This window comes from Culex quinquefasciatus, chromosome 3 (genome assembly GCF_015732765.1).
Source record: "Culex quinquefasciatus strain JHB chromosome 3, VPISU_Cqui_1.0_pri_paternal, whole genome shotgun sequence".
Lineage (NCBI taxonomy): Eukaryota > Metazoa > Arthropoda > Insecta > Diptera > Culicidae > Culex > Culex quinquefasciatus.
This window is the reverse complement of record NC_051863.1, coordinates 141,921,424-141,942,241: the sequence shown is the minus strand read 5'-3', so window position 1 is coordinate 141,942,241 and position 20,818 is coordinate 141,921,424. Positions and strand designations below refer to the sequence as shown.

The 20,818-nt window shown below is 36.0% G+C and overlaps 1 protein-coding gene across 11 annotated transcripts in view; it reads left to right on the top strand.

The window, feature by feature from the left end:
- The window catches only part of LOC6048902 (poly(rC)-binding protein 3), a 516,717-nt gene that overhangs the window by 404,492 nt on the left and 91,407 nt on the right, over positions 1-20,818 (top strand). For all 11 annotated transcript variants that reach the window (XM_038260118.1, XM_038260119.1, XM_038260120.1 and 8 more), the window contains exons 4-6: positions 9,893-10,009; positions 10,080-10,176; positions 10,251-10,414. In XM_038260118.1, coding sequence (XP_038116046.1) covers positions 9,893-10,009; positions 10,080-10,176; positions 10,251-10,414 — 378 coding nt within the window. The remainder of the gene's footprint in view (positions 1-9,892; positions 10,010-10,079; positions 10,177-10,250; positions 10,415-20,818) is intronic.

Below are 20,818 nucleotides of genomic sequence, written 5' to 3'. Positions count from 1 at the left end.
AAGAAAAAAAATCAGGATTGTTTTTTTTTCTTATTCTAAAATTCAAACAACAAGAATTAAAGATTCAAATAAAAAAAATACATTAAATTATATTAAAAGTAAAAAAAAACTTTTATATATTTTCACAAAATGGAAAAAAAATATATTTCTAAATTTTTTCAAATGTCATTGTCAATTAAAAAAAAAACAATTTAAAACAAAATTTAAAAAAAGGATTCAATAATATGTTATCAGAAGTCCTAAAATTACAAAATTCAAGCATTGAGTTTTTTTTTATTTCGAAAAGCTGAAAAAATTTGAATATTTTTCTGAAATTTTTACATTATAAAATTATTTTTTCTGATAAAAAAAAAGGTATGGAAAATAAACCAAGTAATGTGATTACAAATTTTATGATTCAAAAATTAATTTAAAAAGTTAAAAAATAAGGGGATTTTTGTATTGAAAATTATAAGATTTTGAATTTTTGAATTTGTTTTTTTTTAGTATCTCAAATTTAAGAGTGTTTAAATTGTTAAATTCCTGTGTTATTTTTAATTATTGTTAAGCCTGTTTGAAAAAAAAATACTTTCTATTTTTTTATTGTTTTTTATATTTTGCAAAATTCTAAAGTACAAACAATAAAAATGAAAAGTTCAAATAATAAAAAATACCTTCAAAATTTTTTTACTTTAAAAAATTCAAAAAAATATTATCGAAAATGTATATTAACAAATGCAAAGAAAATTACAAAAAATAGATTTTCTTGAATATGTAAAAGATAATGAATTCTAGAATGTTTAAATTTAAATGAAAAATTGTGAAAACTTATTAAGTAATTTTTAAATTCAGGATTTTGAATTCAAAAAAAAAAAGATTTTTGTTTAATCATCAAAATTAATAGAGCGTTTAAATAAAAAAAAAATCTGCTTCTTTAAAGTTTTTTTTTTCCTAAATTTTATAACCATGCAATTTATTATAATTGATGTTTTCATGTTTCGGAATGTTCAATTTATTGAATTTTAAATTATTAGAATATTTTTTTACTGTTAAAGTTTGATTTTTCAATTCATTTTTTGTAGCTTTTCAAGTTTTTTTTTATTGCAAGTTTTAAAAATTTATGTAAATTTTAATTAAGTTATGCTTTTAAATTTTAAAATTGTTTACAATTAAATTTTTCCAATATTTTGTTATTTGAAATTTAAAAAATTAATGAAATTTTTGTTTAACTTTTTATTGTTTTTAAAAATGCTAAGAAATCTTTGTTCAACTATCGAGAAATGTCGATCGTGACTCTAAAAATTACGATAGAATTCGATCGAATGCAATATTCAATCACTCACTTACTGAATAATACTTTTTGTAAAACCAATCATTGAGAACTCCCTAAATATTCTGATCAGATTTAAACACAATTCTGTTTTCTTCAAGATGTTTTTATGTGCACTTGTAAAACAATTAAACATTTCCAACATTTTTTTAAAAATCAAAACATCTAAATCTTTTCACTGCCAGACAGCATCTAACAAAGAGCAACCAAACAAATGCTGCTGCTCGTCCTAAACATTCACTCGGAATAATATTCAATTACATAGCAACCGTCCAGCTCGGAAGCCACACGAGTTCAACATTCCAAGTTGGAACGTACCTGGCTTTTTCAACTTTTCTGCAGCAAAAACAAATCCCGCCCGGGAGGGGTAAAAACAAAGGAGAAAGTTTTTTTTTCCTAGCGATGCGTCGTTCCGGCCTAGGAAAAAGTTCTAAACTGAGTTTGAAGTGAGGGACGGCAAAAAAAGTATCCACTATCATCGTGTAACTGTGTGTTCCTTTGGACGCTCCGGGACTTTGGACTGTAGTCTACGGAGTTGGTTGGTCTTTTTTTTCTGTCGGTTCGAACATTTTCCCGTTACTCTCCATTTTGCAGCGGCGCAGCATGCTTCCGGGAAGTTCTGGACCAGATGCATGGCATACCCCTTAAGGGTGGTGAGGGGAAAACTCATGAGCTTGCTGTTATGGGAAGTGATTTTTTTTGTCTACTTACTGCATTCTCTGGAGATGCAATCTGGACACGGAAAAAGAAAAAAAAAACATTACAAAAAAGTACTTTTAAAACATTGAACAAATAGAAAAGATATTGATTTAAAATTAACCATCAAATTTTTACATAAATCTGAAGAGAAATTTCATGTAATTTTCTCCGTGCACCACGTCATCAGCATCCTGCATCGGCACCATGTGTGAAACTGTTAAGGTCTAGCTCCCTCCACCCCCATAAGTGTTAAGGGACAGCTTCCCCCTGGGCGGAAGTTGTTCCCAACGGGGTTCTACGCTCTACAAATGATATGATTAATGATGATATAATAAAGTTTACTTGCACTTGCTCCAGGTTGTTGTGCTTACTCATAGAAAATTACTCGGTAATGGACACCTTGCCGGAAGCTTCTCACCGTGTACCATCAGCAAAGTATCGGTTGCCACGAGACGTGTAACCGGAAACTGGCTGAGACTATTAAATTACACTGCGACGTACTTGCCAAACTAGCCACTTGATACTAGCCATAAATAATGTTCTTGGGATCGCTTGGGAGAATTGATTCAATTTGAGGAAAGATTTATTGGCAACTTTGTTGTTTCAAAAAAAAGCATACAAATGAGTGACATTTTCGGTTCCAACAGTAAAACTTGAAAAACACACCACAAAAAACCCGCATCCCATAAAAAGTTGTCGCGTTGCATCTTCCCCTCAAGTAGTGACAAAAAAAAACACACACACACAATCTTTTCCCCATCTACCACCGTTAATATGTGTCCCGCGGGGGTCCTTGGTGGCCAAGAAATATGGGTTTTTCACGCCGCCATCGCCAAAGTCACCACCGCACAAGCACTGCGCGGAAGTTTTTTGTTGCATAATTTTCCCGTTGGATCTTTACGCCGTTTTGATGTTTGTTTTGTGTTCTTATTTAAGTTTTTCTTTGCGCGGGTTTTGTTGCACTGTGGTTCTGCTGATGTGAAATTTGTCGAGTTTATTTTTAAATTAGTTTTAGTTTTTGGTCGAATTAAGGCTTCTTTTTAAATATTTTTTTTTTGAAAATAATCTTAATTTCAAATTTCAAGCGTTATTTTCGAAAAATATAAGCACATGGTATCTTAAAATGCTTTATACTTCATTACAGTCATGATTCTGTACTAATTTGCAAAATATCATTGAATTTATGAAAATATTACTTTTTACTTTAGTTTGTTGTCAATTTCCGATCTGTGACCTAAAACATTCTATATTTGTTTAAAAAGTCTATATTTGATCAAAAATGCATAAGTAAACGTCATGTATTCTCAAAACTAACAATCGATTTAACATCTTAAAACTAAAAATTAGCAATATTTGTTTGCCCCTTATGGGCAAATTTTTAAGGGGGGAGGGGGGGGGGGAGAAACACTTTAGATATTGGCATTGGCCTTTAAAAAATGAAAAATGTATCAATTACCGGGCGGGTTGTACAATTTCCGATGTTATTTAATTTTTGCTTTGGCATCATCACCAACATTTGTAAATTTTACGCTTTTTTATATTTTTCATCGGTTAAAAAATACAACTTTTTTAAAGCAAATAACAGGAGATATTTTTCTTTAACAAAATGAGTTCCAAGAATCACTTTCTAATTTTGATTATATTTTTTAAGCCTTGTGATGTCATTGTCGAAAAAAGGCATTTCTAGAGTTTTATTTGAACAGGTCCAGCCTACATAGGGAATCTCTTAGCTTATAGGATCCCATAAAAAAGTAGAAAATGTCTTTCTTGATTTTAAAATACACAGTAAAAAAATGTGTAATTTTGGAAGGTGTAATTTTGGAAGGTTAAATATTACCTCTTTTATGCTGTTATTTTACCTCAATTTAGACTAAAAAAGCGACATTACAACAGAAAAGTGGTAAAATTACACATTTTCAGAGGTAAAATTACACATTTTTTCTGACATAAAAGATGTACCCTTTTCAGATGTAATATAACTATGAACCAAAGAATACTTTGCTTCCAACAATAATTTTGGGAGGTTTAATTTGTAGATATTTTCAACGAAAAATATTTTTAAATAATTTTTCGCCAAAACATTGGGAAAAGATTTCAGATTTTAAATAAAAAAAATCGTTGCTAAAATCGAGGTTTTTGCAAATCGACTAAATTTCCTTGATTTGATAAGTGAAGTGCTTCTGAGGACGCGCAGTCCTGTTTTCTCGCGATAATTTTTGTCTCTTTTGTGTCACTGTTCGTGTGCATGGGGTGATTGGTCATAATAATTAAATAATGCCTTCATAAGTGAAGTGCTTCTGAGCACGCGCAGTCCTGTTTTCTCGCGATAATTTTTGTCTCTTTTGTGTCGCTGTTTGTGTGCATGGGGTGATTGGTCATAATAATTGAATAATGCCTTCATAAGTGAAGTGCTTCTGAGGACGCGCAGTCCTGTTTTCTCGTGATAATTTTCGTCTCTTTTGTGTCGCTGTTTGTGTGCATGGGGTGATTGGTCATAATAATCGAATAATGCCTTCATAAGTGCAGTGCTTCTGGGGACGCGCAGTTTTGTTTTCTCGCGATAATTTTCGTCTCTTTTGTGTCGCTGTTTGTGTGCATGGGGTGATTGGTCATAATAATTGAATAATGCCTTCATAAGTGAAGTGCTTCTGAGGACGCGCAGTCCTGTTTTCTCGCGATAATTTTCGTCTCTTTTGTGTCGCTTTTTGTGTGCATGGGGTGATTGGTCATAATAATCGAATAATGCCTTCATAAGTGCAGTGCTTCTGGGGACGCGCAGTTTTGTTTTCTCGCGATAATTTTCGTCTCTTTTGTGTCGCTGTTTGTGTGCATGGGGTGATTGGTCATAATAATCGAATAATGCCTTCATAAGTGCAGTGTTTCTGGGGACGCGCAGTCCTGTTTTCTCGCGATAATTTTCGTCTCTTTTGTGTCGCTTTTTGTGTGCATGGGGTGATTGGTCATAATAATCGAATAATGCCTTCATAAGTGCAGTGCTTCTGGGGACGCGCAGTCCTGTTTTCTCGCGATAATTTTCGTCGTAAATGATCGTAAAATTTATTCCAACATTCAGTTTTAGTATTAACTCATCAAACTATCGATTTTATGAAGAGTAAAGCGTCATTTATTTACTATTTTTGAAATTTGCTCGCGTTATCTAAATGGTAAAAACAGTAAAAATATACTGATAAGTCCAGCCCATAGCACTACTGCTCGGCTGGCACGCGTACGATAAAAATAAACTATTTTAAATAATCAATTATCTATCTTTCCGCAGCCGGCTGCCTAAGATTTAAAAAATTTCAACCGATAAACAAAATGCTCATGGTCACATCACTGCCACTCGTGAATCCTGACCTCATACCCATCTACTAACCCCCTCAAAACTCATGTGATACTTTGTCGGAGAAGCAGTCGATTGGGCGGTCTCTATCACTCAAGTATCGGACTAACATTCCCATCCACTTCCCCGTGACTCTACCACTGGTCGTGGCCGGCGCCGGTATTGATCAGCATGATAGGGGCCTTTGAGAAGTTGCGAAGCGAGGAAAGATAGCACCCACTCATCTTCCACGGCTCGTGGATGTAACTTCTGGAGGTCCTGGTCAATAACGGAGTAGCAACTGCGGGTGGGCACCTATGCTTATGCTTATGCTTATGCTTATGCTTATCGACTAAATTTCCTTGATTTCTTTTATTCAAAAAATCTTCATGCATTCCCTATGTCATAAGAAGCCATTTGGCATCATTTGTTTTTCCATACTGCATAAAATTTTACGAGCTAATCATACAAAATGGACAAGTAAATAATCGGTAATCTGTATCTTGAGAACGGAAATTCTGATCGATTTGGTGTCTTCGGCAAAGTTGTAGGTTATTATCAGAACTTAAAGGAAATAAATACATGGAATTTTTTTTTACTGAAGGTTTAAGTACCAAAAAAAATATTTTTTTTGTTCGTTTTACATATGCTTGCGTGAAAGAGGTTTTGGATGACTCACCACACATAACCTTCGGACGCCTAGAAATGAGCAGAAACTTGCAACAGAGACCACAAAAGAGCCAGGGGTCGTTAAAGTGGATTGCTTTTTTTCACATATGCTTTAGGGGAATTAAAGAAGGCATTTTTTCGGCTGGAGGTCAAAAATGACTTTACACATTTTTTTGAAAAAATGCACCGTTTTCCGTTATTTTTTTCGCAAAACGTTAAGTTTTTGCAATTAGGAGCGGCCGTGGCTGACTGGTTACGGTGTTCGCTTTGTAAGCGAATGGTCCTGGGTTCGATGCCCATCTGCTCCCAACGAGAAAGTTTAAGACTTAGAAATATTTTAAATACTGAATATGATCGAAAAATCAAAGTCGCCCAAGGTGGGGTTCGATCCCCCGTCCTTTGGATTGGTAAGCAAAAATGCTAACCGCTAGGCCATGACGACTTGGTGAACTTAGACTGGAATTAGGAATACTGTTACAGAGAGCGAGTTGTGGCGCTATAACCACGGCAAATAGTGTCCAGGGCATTCGTGGAAATACAATGTCCCATCCCAGAGGATCTCGGAGTACCAAACCTTCTTAGCATGGTGCTCCCAACGAATACAACACAACCAATATCTCGGAGCGTATGGTGGTGTGTCCCCACGCTTCTTCCTCCCCTGTCGATTCAGAATTGTGTTGTTGTTCGAACACTCAGTGCTCAAACTCAACCCAATTACGAGTCATCTCTGCGATACGGCTTTATGCAGTAGGCCTGGCCGCTTTAACACTTGTGATGTTTCAATGCATTCTAATGCAATGGCGCACTACAAATGTTAATAAATGACAAGAAGAGTGCTAGGCGTCATCTAACCTAAGGCACTCTCCAGGATCCCTTCGAAAGATTGGCTGCGCTAGGGTCTGATTAGATTAGATTAGATTAGAAACGTTAAGTTTTTGCAATTAAAAAATACTTCATTAAAAAAAAACGCCTTAAATAAATTTTCTAGAGCTGAGAAAATTTCCTAAAATGATAGGTACTTTTTTGAAATTGTTGATCAGACTTATCTCTTTTTCAACTAGCGATATCTGGTTCTATTTTTACTGTTAAAAAGGGAAACTTTTATGAAATTGTCTACTTTTATCAAACAATATAATTCCGTATTTTAATAATCAGGAATAACTTTGTAAAAGGGCAAAAATCGATTAATCTTGATATTTTGAATTGTTGGGCCAGATTTTACAAAACTCGAAAAAAATATATAATTTTACAGAATTAGCTGTTATCTCATTTGTGATGGCATATTTTTTTTTTTTTGAATGAAGACTAACATGTCAAAAGGGCCAAACATTCAATATTACTTCCTTTTGAAATGTTTGTCTTGATTTGAAAAAAAAAATAAAATATTTTTTTCAAAAATCGGCAAATTTCACGAATGTTTCATATTTTAACCTATAAAAATGAACCATCAGTTGCTGAGATATCGACATTAAAAAATGGTGGGTTGTTTGGGTGAGACTTAGAAAACATCAATTATACTATTTTTAAATCTGTGCATGGCAATATCGCAGCAACTATGGGTCGTATAAACAATGTTCTAAAAAGCATTTTTTTTTCAAAAGTGGGCAAACATGGGCACAAGTCGAGATGGATCACAAACGGTCTTAGACGTCAACTGACACCGCAAAGGAAAAAAAAACATGGGTACAATTTTTAAAAAATTAATAGCTGTGACTGTTTTCAGAAAAGTTACCTAAAATGGTTATAACTTGAAAAGGGTGCACTTTTTCAAAATTTCACTAAAGTACTTTTTGATTGCAAATTCAATTATGCATCGAAAAATGAAGTGGAAAGTTTTTTGCGATGACTATTTTGATTTTTTGATTAAATGTATTGATTTAAAAATTAATAACTCGGTCAGACATTTTTCGCCTATTCTGGAAATTTCTAATAAATTGGCATTTGATGTCTTCTTAAACATATCCGAAAAAAGTGTTTTTATGCAAATCCAGTTTTAGTGACATAAAGTGAAATTAAAATTCATCAAATTTTTTAACGAGTATAATTTTTTTTCGGTGTAGTCCTCAACCTACAACTTTGCCGAACACACCAAACCGATCAAAAAATTCCTTCAAAATACCGTCATCAGGGGTGACAATGGGTCTGGGGGGTGAGATTGGGTCATACAAAAATGCAGAAATTTGTATGACCCAATCTCACCCCCCAGACCCAATGTCACCCCTGATGACGGTATTTAGATTTTCGAATTTGCATACATCATTTTTGTGTGGACAGCTGCCAAATTTGTTTGGAAAATTATATGGACAAACTAGTGATGCAAAATGCTTCTTTGCGCAAAGGCACCAAAAAAGCTTCTGCCTGATTCAAAAAACACAAAAATTAAAATTAAAACATAAGACCGATTTCGTAGAGAATTGCTCACCTGCCCTGCGGTGCTGTACATCGGAATTTCTCAGAAATTCAAAATATTTGTAATGGATCTCAAAAATACTCAATAGTAAATATGATTTTTAATGCATGAACAAACGCAGGAAAATGCACTTTAATTTGTTTGCAGTTGATTATACTTCTATTTCCAATAAATTTTGAAGTTTTTCGAAAAAAAAAATAAAAAAAACAGCCCCCGATCATCATTGCGAAGCGGTCGTCAGTGAACGCACACGAAGTTGAAACGAACAAAAACCGAGCTCAACACTCAAGCAGCCGCCCGACCCGCTCTTTTTCGTTCCCTCTTTTGCTCTCTTTTTCGCTCGTGCAGCGCTGCAAAGTGACAGCAAACATTTGAATGCAGTCATGGTCATGGCCATTTTCCAAATTTAAATCGTTCTTAGATTTCTTATGTTACCCTTTCAATCATTCTAAATGTTTTTGAGATTGACAATTTAAAGTCTCATTGCGTTTCTGAGTTCGTTTTCACTGCTCTATTTTTAAGAAATAAAAATAACAAGCGCTGTTTTCAACACAATTTCGTATTATTTGGGGCAAGTTTTGTATAATCATTTTAAATATTTATTTCCAGCCTTAAATTAACCACCACTGTGCTGACCATTAAAACTCTCTGCCGCTTCAAACAACAACACAACACGCGGTTAACATTTCAACAAACTACCTCTTTATTGCATTATAAACTCGGGTTGGAAAAAAAAACTTTGGTTGGCGACCACAAGAACTTTTTGCCTTTCTCTCACCCCTCAACTCCGCGCGGAAAATTCCTGTCGTTTTGGACGAAAAATTGCTATTTGTAGCTCGCGCGCGTTTTTAAAATAGAATAAAAATGTCAGAATATTATGTGTTAAACAGGAAAAAGTTGCTTCCATCCTCCCTTTTTTTTCTCGCGGCTTCAAGTTTAAAGTTTGAGTGGGGAAAAAACTAAAGCTCGGAAAAATTGAGCGCCGCAGCGTGCGAAGAGGGCAAGTCGAAACGAGAAAACTTTCCCGTTTAAACAAGTGATTCGAGTTTGACTTTCCGATAAGTTTGCTCTTTCTTGTTGGTTGGGTGGGAGGAAAAAATAAACAAGCTCAAAACATTTTGGAAGTGGGGGGAAACGGACCACGGTTTGGCCCTTTGGAATCCTAATGTTTTTAAATTTGTATTGTTTGTATCGAATTAGCTCTAATCAATTTTGTTCTTATTTGATTCCGTTTGGAATCATTGGTCTTAATTTTGTGTTGAAGATTCTCGTCACGTTTCTGGTTGCTATTTAAACCCCAATAGATTTCGAAGCTCACTTCACGGTTTTTCCAATCCAGTGGAAAACTTGTTCCTTTTTCCTTTTACGGTTTCCTTTCTCCTCCTACTAACTATCCACTTCTAACGTGATGAAGATTGTTTTCTAACGTGTTTTCCCCCCAAATTTAAACTTTTTCCTCTCTCTCTCTCTCTTCCTTTTGCAGTCCGGCGCGAAAATCAACATATCAGACGGATCCTGTCCGGAGCGGATCGTCACGGTGTCCGGTTCCAGAAGTGCTATCTACAAAGCCTTTACACTGATCACAAAGAAGTTTGAGGAGGTGAGTTTTTTTCCGTTGTAGTTTTGCCGAGTATAAATTGAATCTCAATTTTCTCCTTTCCTTTTTGCAGTGGTGTTCACAGTTCCAAGACAATACTAATGCACAGGGTAAAACACAGATTCCAATCCGCCTCATCGTACCCGCTAGTCAGTGTGGTTCGCTGATCGGTAAGTAACACTGTTCAAAGTGACGTAAGCGACGCTCAATTCTAAACTGATTTCTTTTAATTTCTCTAATCCAGGTAAGGGTGGCTCCAAGATCAAGGAGATCCGCGAGATCACCGGCTGCTCGATCCAGGTCGCGAGCGAAATGTTGCCAAACTCAACGGAACGGGCCGTCACGCTGAGCGGTTCGGCCGACTCGATCACGCAGTGCATCTACCACATATGCTGCGTCATGCTGGAGGTGAGTGATACTTTTTTTGAAACTTTTTATTTTGAAACTGAAAAAAGGTTAATGGAGACTGGCAGCACTGGCCTTTGGCATTAGTGTACAACTTTATATATTTCTGCAAAGTTCTCTTCCTTTACTTGAGTAATATGACTTAGCAATTCTCTACCAAAACCGGAAATGATTTTTTTTTGTATTTTTTTTATTTGGCTTAAGTTGAAGCCGTTGATCGTTGAAAATGTGTTTCAAAATTTATATAATTTTGTTTTTGACATTCATTGATGTCCTAGTTGGCAATCATTGATTAATGACGTTTTCCATAACTTTGCAAGGAATGGGATAATCGTTACCAACGTTCTAATTAATTTGTAGAAGGAATTTTGTCAAAATATTGATAGCGACGCAAAATTTATATCTTTGAACGAAAAATCACGGCAATGATGGAAGTCTTCACGTTAAACTTTGTGGGGGCCTTCCCTATGACCAAAGAAACTATTTTGTGTCATTGGTTCACCCATACAAAAATAGTACGTAAATATTCAAACAGCTGTAACTTTAGCGTGAATTTTCTGATCAATTTGGTGTCTTCGGCAAAGTCGTAGGTATTGTTGAGGACTATTGAGAAAAAAAGAGAAACCTGGAAAAAATTGCCTATTTTTAATAAAAATTTTTTTTGACAGAAACTTAATTTCCCAAAATACGTATTTTTTTGATTTTCGAGATTTTTGGATAAGTTTTAGGGGACAAAACCCGCAACTTTTGAGCCATAAAGAAATATGGTCAAACAATCTGCCGCCGAGTTATGCATTTTTGAAAAAAATACAGACTTTTAGAAAAATCTAAATTCCAAGCAATTTTTTTTTTTAATTTGCAATTAAAAAGTACTTTACCGATTTTGTGATATAGGGCCCCGTTTTCAAGATATATGGCCACCGAAATTTTGATTTCAGCGAAATATATTGCGAAATTTTGCCGTTTATGCTGCAAGTATAAAAGTTCGTAAACATATTTTTTGAATATGTGTTGAATATCACAAAGGTTGAGTACTTTGTCAACAATTAGCAAATTTGGGCAAAGCTGTTCTGCCGTTTTACGGCGATATGATGTATACGCCATTTTGGACATTTTCAATTTTATTGTACAGTCTGATAAAGAATCTTAAAAGCTACCTCCTGACGAAAGAATTTTTCAAAAAACTGCTCTGGGGCCCATTTTATTAAGCAAACAAACTATGATGTATACGCCAATTTTACTCATCATGATGTATGTATACATTGAGAATTGATAGAAGTCAAATTCAATACTGTTTGAATGTTGATTTGAGGTTTTGGGACCAAATCAAGACTGGGCAATATTTTATTACATTATTTCGATTTAATTCTTAAGGGGACGTCCATTAGGCATCATCCATAAAGTACGTCACGATCTGAGGGAAGAGGGGGGTTTTGAGCAAGCGTGACGTTGCGTGTTAAAAGCATAAGGAAATCGTGACAAAGGGGGGAGTAAATTCTGGCTGATTTTAATATGACGTACTTAATGGATGACACCTTAACCACATCCACGTAGACACTTTTTTGAAAATTGTAGACCCACCCACCTCCCTTGCGGACAATTGTTCATGCAAAAAATGTGTTTATAGAGCGTAGACAATCGCTAAGGGAACGTTCTTTTATTACGTAACGCAAAAAATCGGATTTTAGACCCCCCCCCCTCGTAAAAAAATGTCCATACAAATTTTTCAAAAAAATGTATGGAGCGTAACACGGCCTCCGACCCCCTTCCCCAACTGCGTTACGTAATAAAAGAACGCTCCTAATACCCTCCCCCCCTTTAAGTATCCACGTGGACAATGCAATACGGGATCCGCTCAGCTATCAAAATAGCTGGCACAAAAAATAAAGCCAGCTTTGATCGAGCAATGTATACATACATCATTGGGCAGTAAAAGTAGTGATTTTTTATTGCTATTTTTTCGGCCAAATGATGTTTGTGGCTTAAAATCGTAGAGAATAGGAAAAAACAAGAAATTTTGTAAGGGCCACATTTTTATTGTACTTTTTAACAGTTTCTACAGAACAGACCTTAAATTAGTCATTTTAAATTGAAAAAATGAACAAAAACAGAAAATCGTGTCTACAGCAAAATCACCTCAATGGCGTATACATCATATCGCCGTAAAACGGCAGTGTTTTCAATGACGCTTTTATTAAAAAGTTATATATATATTTTTGTTAATGTTTTTTAATTAAAAACTAAGATTTGCAAATTGTATTTAAAAGTATAAAACAGATCTAGTCGAGTTTGAAGGGAAAGGGCAAAGAATTTATTTCAAATCACAAGCCTAATTTTCACAAAAAAATACGTGAATTTTATCGCTGAATGCTTAACAATTTTTTACAAAGATCAACTTTGCAAAATATCAATGAAATTATGAATATATTTATTTCCGATCAGTGGTTCCAGAACTCAAAATTTGTAAAAAGGTTAAAAAGCCTTTATTTGATTAAAAATCCATAAATAATTTTCAAACAGTGTATTCAAAACTGTTTACAAGGGATTTACATGATTTTGAAATGAAAATATAAATGTCTGGTTCTGTGTTTTACCTCCTGATTTTTTGGGGAAATTTCGATTAGGGGAGGCAGTAACTTGACATGAAATCATTACTATTTTTTTGTAATCTTGGTTGTGTCTAAACTGAAGAACTTTTCTGTAACTTTTTTTAATACAATTATTTAATTTATTATATAAAGCTTTTTTCATAAAAAATGCTACACATTTGGAAAATTTGACTTTAATCAAACAATTTTATATATTATGTGTGAATCTAAATTTTTTGCCGTTTTTATTGAAGATTAAAAATATTCAATGCCTTCATAAATGATTTCATTATGGGGCTATGTCTGCCACTTCGGACAACGTTTATTTACGATCAGTATCTTGAATACGGATTCTCTGATTTCTCAAAAAAAAAAAATAGTTAGACTCTGAATCCAACTGAAAAAGTTGTTTTTGAATCCAACTTTCCACACACAAAATCTTAATTTTAGAAAAATCTCATTTTTAATATGTTATATATGACACAAATGTAATCTTTGGAACAATGGCAAAAGTTGGTCAAAATTCAATTGGCAGTGTTGCCAATGTTTTTTTTTCAACAAAAAAATAAAGTTTAATAAAGTGTAAAAAAAAATCGAAAAACAATTTTCTCTTTTTAAAGATGTATATTTAAATTAATAAATAAGGTCTAAAACTATATATGGGTTTTTTTTTTTTAAATAATTTGCTACAAATAAAAACAAATAAATTGTTAGATTTTTTTTGAAAAAAACCAAGCTTGATGAACTTCTACAGGTCTACAGGTCACGTTTTGGAAAAAAATAAGTGGCTTCAATTTGAAAACGGTGCATGATCTCAAACTTTAAGTGAAGATCCTTTTGAATGAAAATTTGTATTGAAATCTTAAAATATAGTCCAAAAATGTTTTGAAGTTTTTTCACGTTTTAGAAACATGACGATTTTTTCGAATAATTGGCAACACTTCCAAATGTATATGGACCATCTTGTGCCATAGCTAAAAAAAATGCATGTTTTGTCAAAAATATGTAATTTTGCGAAAATTATTTTTTGTATGAAAAATCGAATCAATTAAAAACAATCTGAGTGTTACTATTTTTTTCTGCAGCTTTGCATAATCGATTGATTAGGAATTACTTTCTCAAGATAAAGATTTTAGAATTTTTAGTAGATTTTTTGTATGATCAGATTCCAAAACTGTTTACAGACCTGCATGAGCGAACTTATGATGCAAAATGTATGTTTTGGACATAAAAAAGTGTGTACTTTTTTGAAAACGTGTTGAAATCTCTTTTAAATTGAACTGTGAGCACTTTCCCACACTTTTCAAACAAAATTGAAAAAAATATTTTGATAGTGAATACAAAATGCATTGTTAGATTTTTTCACCATACAACTATAACATTCTTTAAGAGTTTCTGAAATTTTAAATCACTTTTACCTATTTGAAAACTATCGATTTCTATTGGCAGTGTTTCAAGAAAACAGGTACGAGATTCAAAATTCCTATTTTTTATAGTTCAGATACGGCTCGTTGTCATTTTCTTAACAAATTTCGCGTGTGGAAATGACAGGGTTGCCAGATTTCTTTAATTAATATCTCTTCAGAGGGGCTTTGAAGTACTTACAATAACACTTCCAAAAGTGGAAAACTCTAGCAATTTATTTTAATAAAGAATGTTGTAATTTTTTAATGAATTTTCTTCGAAGGAATGGTTTTGAATCTCATAAAATAATGTTTATATATTTTATATCTTGAGTAATGTTTTTTTAGTTTGAAATGCGAAAAATGGAGAAAATGGTGAAAAAACACGAGTATTTTCTATTTTTTTAATTTCTAAACAAGCTGTTCAACATTTTTCACATACTCTGATGAGATGCAAAAGATTCTCCTCAAAACGAATCACAACCTCACTAAAACCTTACGCTGCACTTCCTCCCAGCATAAAAAGGAAAACTTTTCCTTCAGAGTACACACCTCCCTCGTAAAATTCACCGCGACAACGCACAAATGTAAAGCATCAAGGGAAAAACTTTCCCTCCTACCAACCAACGAGCACCCAAGTCAAAACTTTCCCAAAGCTCCCTAAGCTCTGCTCTCTTTCTCTAGAATCCTTTTTTGGGGTCCCCCACCCCGATTTTGCATGTGCGGTTAAAAAGTGCGGTTGTTTGCAACGACCAGAGTTGACTTCCCAACCCCCCTTTTGTAACGAACTTATGGGGAAAGTTTCATTTTTTTCTCTCGATGTAAGGCAAAGTTAAGGGTCCCCCCTGGGTGTAAGTCAGAGGGTTACGTAAATTAAGCGAGGCATCAGTTGAAAAAGTGCATCAAGTTGGAAATTTTGGGACGGGGAAAAGCAATTTTGAACCGGGCGACCGTACGTAGAACGCGCAATATAAATTTCAATTAAAATTTATGAAATATTATACCGGGTGCGCAATATACATGCGTTCTCGCAACGTCGTTGGGGTTGACGAATGGTGACCCCTCTCCGGTTGGCAACAGCTGGGTGACCAAATTGGCTCCGCGTGGCAACGTGTTCTGATTCGAGTCCATGCAACCTGCAACAATTGGGATCAAAATTTAAGCTGGCCAAAAACGTCTATTTCCCGCATACCGAAATCACATTCCGTCCTCGTCCAGTCGGAAAACTAGCGGGAATTTTGCGTTCGTAATCTCGTCCTTTAGGATTTTTTTGCTCGCATAATAGTGGTGCTGCTGCTGCTAGAATGGTTTCAAATTTCGTGTCTGAACAGGAATGCGGGTTCAACGTGTGTGGAACCCTTGGATTTGAGAGTGGAGCTTTGATTCAGGACAGCTCAGACACAGCGATGTCGCATTACACTGTGTAACAACGAGCTAGTTACTAGTGGATGAACTGGATCAAAACAGGACAAATCGCGCGTCAATTGCGCTAACGGCGGTAGTAACCACTCAGCATATTGGCGTGAATGTTCCGCGCGTTCAAGCATCGCCCAGCAACAAAATGCGCGTAAAGTGCGCAAACAGCGGTGGCAATCACACATCTAACTTTCGCACGTAAAATATCGCACCGTATCATAAACTAACCATTTGAAACAACAAACAAACTAACACGGATCGGTTTCCAAAGCCGGTTGAGTTGACGGAGAAAAACTGTTGTCACCCGGACAACCTCGGGTAATTCCATCAAGCATCTCCATACGCGAATGCACATATGTTCTGGAGTGCAAATTAAGTTGCAGTTGTGATTCGGTTTCTACGCTTTCTAGTTCGGCTAGAAGAGCAACTTTTTCTCATATCCTCTCTCTCGTGCTCTGATGGCAGATAGCGTCGAGAAATCACTGCTAATGAAATGATAAAGCGCAGTTGAACCGTACGCCGACGAACTTCTTCTTCTGTTCGAACGAGCTTGCAGCACCCAAATCAGGAGGAGAGAAATCGCTGACAAATTTGACAGACATTTCCATCAAACTGGTTTGTTTACAAACATTGACGTATGACGTTTCACTTTTGAATGTATTAGTGAGATCGTAATCTCGAAAAATCATTCGTTGATCTTGCGACGATATCTCGCGAACGAGAGAAGAGAGCATCTTTCGCTCTTGATATTTTCTCTCTGACCAAGTGAAGGAGATGTATTGGTGAGAGGGCCCTTTTGTTTGCAATATCTGTCAATTCGTGAGGTCTGCAATTTGGGTGTAGTGCATATATGCAGACAATGTTCTCAGTGTGAACGTGTGCTCCCCGTTCAAAGCGAAGCACAGAACATGCTGAAATTGAACTTTTTACCCCATGACTTACAATGCACACTCTGTCAGATCAGCGAGTCCAGACAAACTAACCTGGCATCCTCCTTCAACCTATCGAACGTTCGAGGCACTAAATTAGAGATGGAATCGTTCCGGATGTTCCAACTTTTGACCAGATTGGGGTTTTTTTTTGCAAGTGGTTTCCAAAATCGATATTTTTTTCTCCTTCTAAAACTTGTAATTACACAGGGACGCCGATCCCAAACGTCATTACGTTGGGCATTTTGTTCTCCTTAAAAAAAATCCCTCCGCTACCATTCCCAAACTTACGGAAAAAGAAAATTTTACCCAGGTACCCTATTAGGAGGAAAAAAAACCAATAACCGCAAAAATTTCCCACACCGCCCCCCGGTTGTGGTCGGTGGTTTGGCGATTTCCCGCGGGAAAGACTATCTTCAAGTACCCCTATTAATTATCTTCTTCATTCGCGTTTGTTCGAAGGGTTTTTTTTCCCCCGGTGGAGTACTCGCGTAAACTTTTCCGCTTTTCCACTACACTAGTGGGGTAGAGAGGGAGTGGGCTCACCAAAAATTACTTCATTAAATAAATTAAGAATTAACACTAAGCGGATTACGCGCTCGCGTGGTCCTGGGCTCTTTATGCCGGCCCGCGAAGCTGGTGGACAGGGTGGTGACTAGAAATGAATGCAATTTAAATGATGATTTGTTTTGAAAAAAGACACAAAATCATTTTTTTTTTTTTGTGCAATCAAATAAACTATTGATAATTCGTAAGCAAACTTTGAAAAATACTCGAAATTTTAAAATTCAAGTTCAAGTCAACCCTCTAAAATCCAATCCCGCCTCTAGACAGGCTTCGATCTAAAAATTCGCCAGCAATCCATTTTTCAACTAATTTTTAATGCTTTAAAAGCATTGGAATGAAGAACTCATTAAATTTAAGAAAATGTTAGGGTTGATAGTTTCAAATGTTTAATGTGATTTTGCCAATGTTATTAAAAATGCCTTTATTTTAAGTAAAAATAAGTATGCAGTATTTTTTGTAGTGTCCAAACTATGCCTCTACGTATTATTCTACAATTCAAATGACAATGGTATCTATAGCAGAAAATGTGAAAAACAAGCAAAAAATTTAAAAGGGGCCTTAAAAACATGAAAAACCTAATGAGGCAAATGATAATGAATGGTATAATAAGCCTAATACTATCAAAAACAAACATAAACTAAACATGATTATTACAAACAAAAATACTAAAATTTAAAAAAAGAGAGGTGATGTTTTTTCCTTGGACAAAAGTGGCTAAAAATAATCTGCTAAACACGAAAAAAATAAAAATAAATCGAAAACAATATTGAGCGGTAGAGGGTTAAGAATAGTGTTACTTTCCGCATAAATTCACACACGTAGATTGATTTTGAAATAAAAAAAACTAGCACGAAAGATCCGAAAATTTCAACAATATTTTGTCCTTTTGACATTTATTCAATTCAATTCAATTAGTTTTTATTAGTAAATAATCAATTCACAATTTCGTAATTCTTATAACCTAATAGAGTTTTGGAGTACCTTTCAACTATGATTTGTACTATAGTTCATTTTGATGTAATTGGATATTCTAACAATGGATTTGCCAACAGAAGGAAAAATTATTTTAAAAACCTTCTAAATTTGCTAAGGAAAAGGATAGAGATAGAAAAGCTTAAAACTAGATCACAGTTTGTTTTGTCTTTTGACGTCGAAAACTTCGCTGCACAAGGCAGCTTATCCGTTGTAGATATACTTCATCATAAGCTCACTCAGAGCTTGGAATTGTTCTGCCTTGTTCCGGCAGGCACGAAAGCGCGTGAGCATCTCTCCAGCAAGAGCGAAAAACTCGGGAAGCGTGAAGAGATCATCTCCGGTAACGTCTGCTTGTCCCGGTGAAGTACCGCTCCCAGAAGCGGCTACTCTAGCGTACGAACCTCCCCAACCGGGAGGGAACGCTGGGTTGGTCGATGGAACTGCTCCGCCGCCAGCTGCTGCAGCGTTCGTGCTCGAAGTCTTTGGAGGTTGGCGGGACGCTGGCGCTTTCTTCTTCTTGTCCTGCTCCTCGAGGTACTTTTTCCGCGCGGCACAGCCACGGAAATTCGCCGTGTGGTTTCCACCACAGTTCGCGCACTTGACGCGCGCTTTGTGCTGCTGGGCGTTTTCCCCCAGCTGGTCTTTCCGCGGAAGATTGCACCTTTCGGTGAAGTGGGTCTCACCGCACTTTACGCACCGGGGCGGAAGATTACAGTTTCTTGAACCGTGTCCGAATTTTTGACAGCGGTGGCATTGCGCTGCGTCGGTCGGATTCTTCGTGTAGAATCGCCACGTCACGAAGAAGCCGTCCAGTGCTTTGATCCGCCGTAGGTCCTGGATTTTGACCGACCCACGATCGAAGTACAGGAGGTACAATGTGTACGTACCTGTCACCGTTGTCAATTTCGAGAGCACCTTAACCTCTCGAGGCTTAACCTTGACGCCCGACAGGTGTTCTTCCAGGTCGGAGATCGGGCGGTCCGGATATCCCTGAAGGACGATCTTCACTGGGACCTTCTCTGCTGGGTCAAATGTGAAGAATTTGAAGTTTCGCAACTTCAACTTCTTCACTACCAAGTCGAAATTCTGTTTTTATGCGTAATCACTTGCACCGAAGTTTTACTAATTTTAAGACAATATTGGAGTCCCTCAAGCAACTCGTCAACATCGTCCGCCAACGTATCCAAAACAAAAATTGGAGGTGGTCGTCGTTCCTTCGGAGAGTTACACTTTTTCTGCTTTCTTGCTTGCGCGCAAGTTCATCATCGTCATCGTCGTCGCCAGCACTGCTGCTGTCACTGGCGGTGTTGTTTTCTTCTCCACTCAGCATCTCAAATTCGTTGCTGGTGGGAACGTTGGAAGTGGTTGTTGTCGTAGTGCTGGTGGACTGCTGCTGCTGCTGCTGGTCGGAAGTGCTTCCGGATGCCCGGGTCGATTGTCTCGTCCGTACTGGGGACTCACGTGGACGGTATGACACGTGTAAAAATGAAGGATCGGTGACGTCACCGGGCACGCTCCCGTGAGCGATGGCGGTCGATGCGGCGTTGGTGTGTTTACCTTTCTGCACTCTGCCGGTAGATGAACTTCGCGGGTTTTTCGAGGCCGCACTCGAACTGCCACGGCCACGGCCGGCCCTTGGCATGCTGGAGCAGCAAACTCGCGGGTAAACACTGTTAATTACGGCGAAAAAATCGAAAAGTTTGAGGAGCTCCGAACAGTTGACTGTTGCTGGCTGGTGTTGCCAGTCCCGATGGCCTTTTGACATTTAAAATTGAACCAGTAGTTCTTGATGTCTGTTTATTTTTTTTTTTTTCATAATTTAGTACTTTCAAAATTTTTAAACTTCCAAAATAATTACAGCATTTTTTATGAAATTTTAAGATCTTCTCGAAAAAATATTTCTGAGATGGTCAAACTTGCTCATGCATTCAAATGATACTAAATCACTTCATATATAAATAAAATCACGTAAAGAAGGATCAAACTAAACATTGCCGCGTTCTACCCGGGTAGACGGTAATAACAAAATTCATGCCATTTCAATAACAAATACTGTTAAATGTTATGGAATATTCTTGAAAAATCCACTTTTGCATAAGGGTTAAATAACAATTTATGTTATCATAACAAAATTTGTTTTTGGTCTGATATTGGTTGAAAGCCCACACAACTTTGGAATAACATTTTTTGTTTGAGAAGAATACCGCCAATTGTTATTGGGATGATCGGATTAGTTGTTAAAATAACAGAAAATAATAACAAAGATTTGTTCGAAGAATAACTCAAAATGGTATTACAATAACAATCCAATAACAAAAAAATCATAACGACGAATAACGAATTTTGTTATAAATAACATAAAATGTTATTGGCCTAGTATTTTCTAATATCAGAAAATGTTATTCCCAAGTTATTTCCGTCTACTCGGGTATCGAAAAATTGTAAATTATTTTTTGATTAAAAATTTGATGTACACTGAATTAAAGAAAAAATGTACAAAATTCCTTTTTATGGAATTTTGCCTTCATT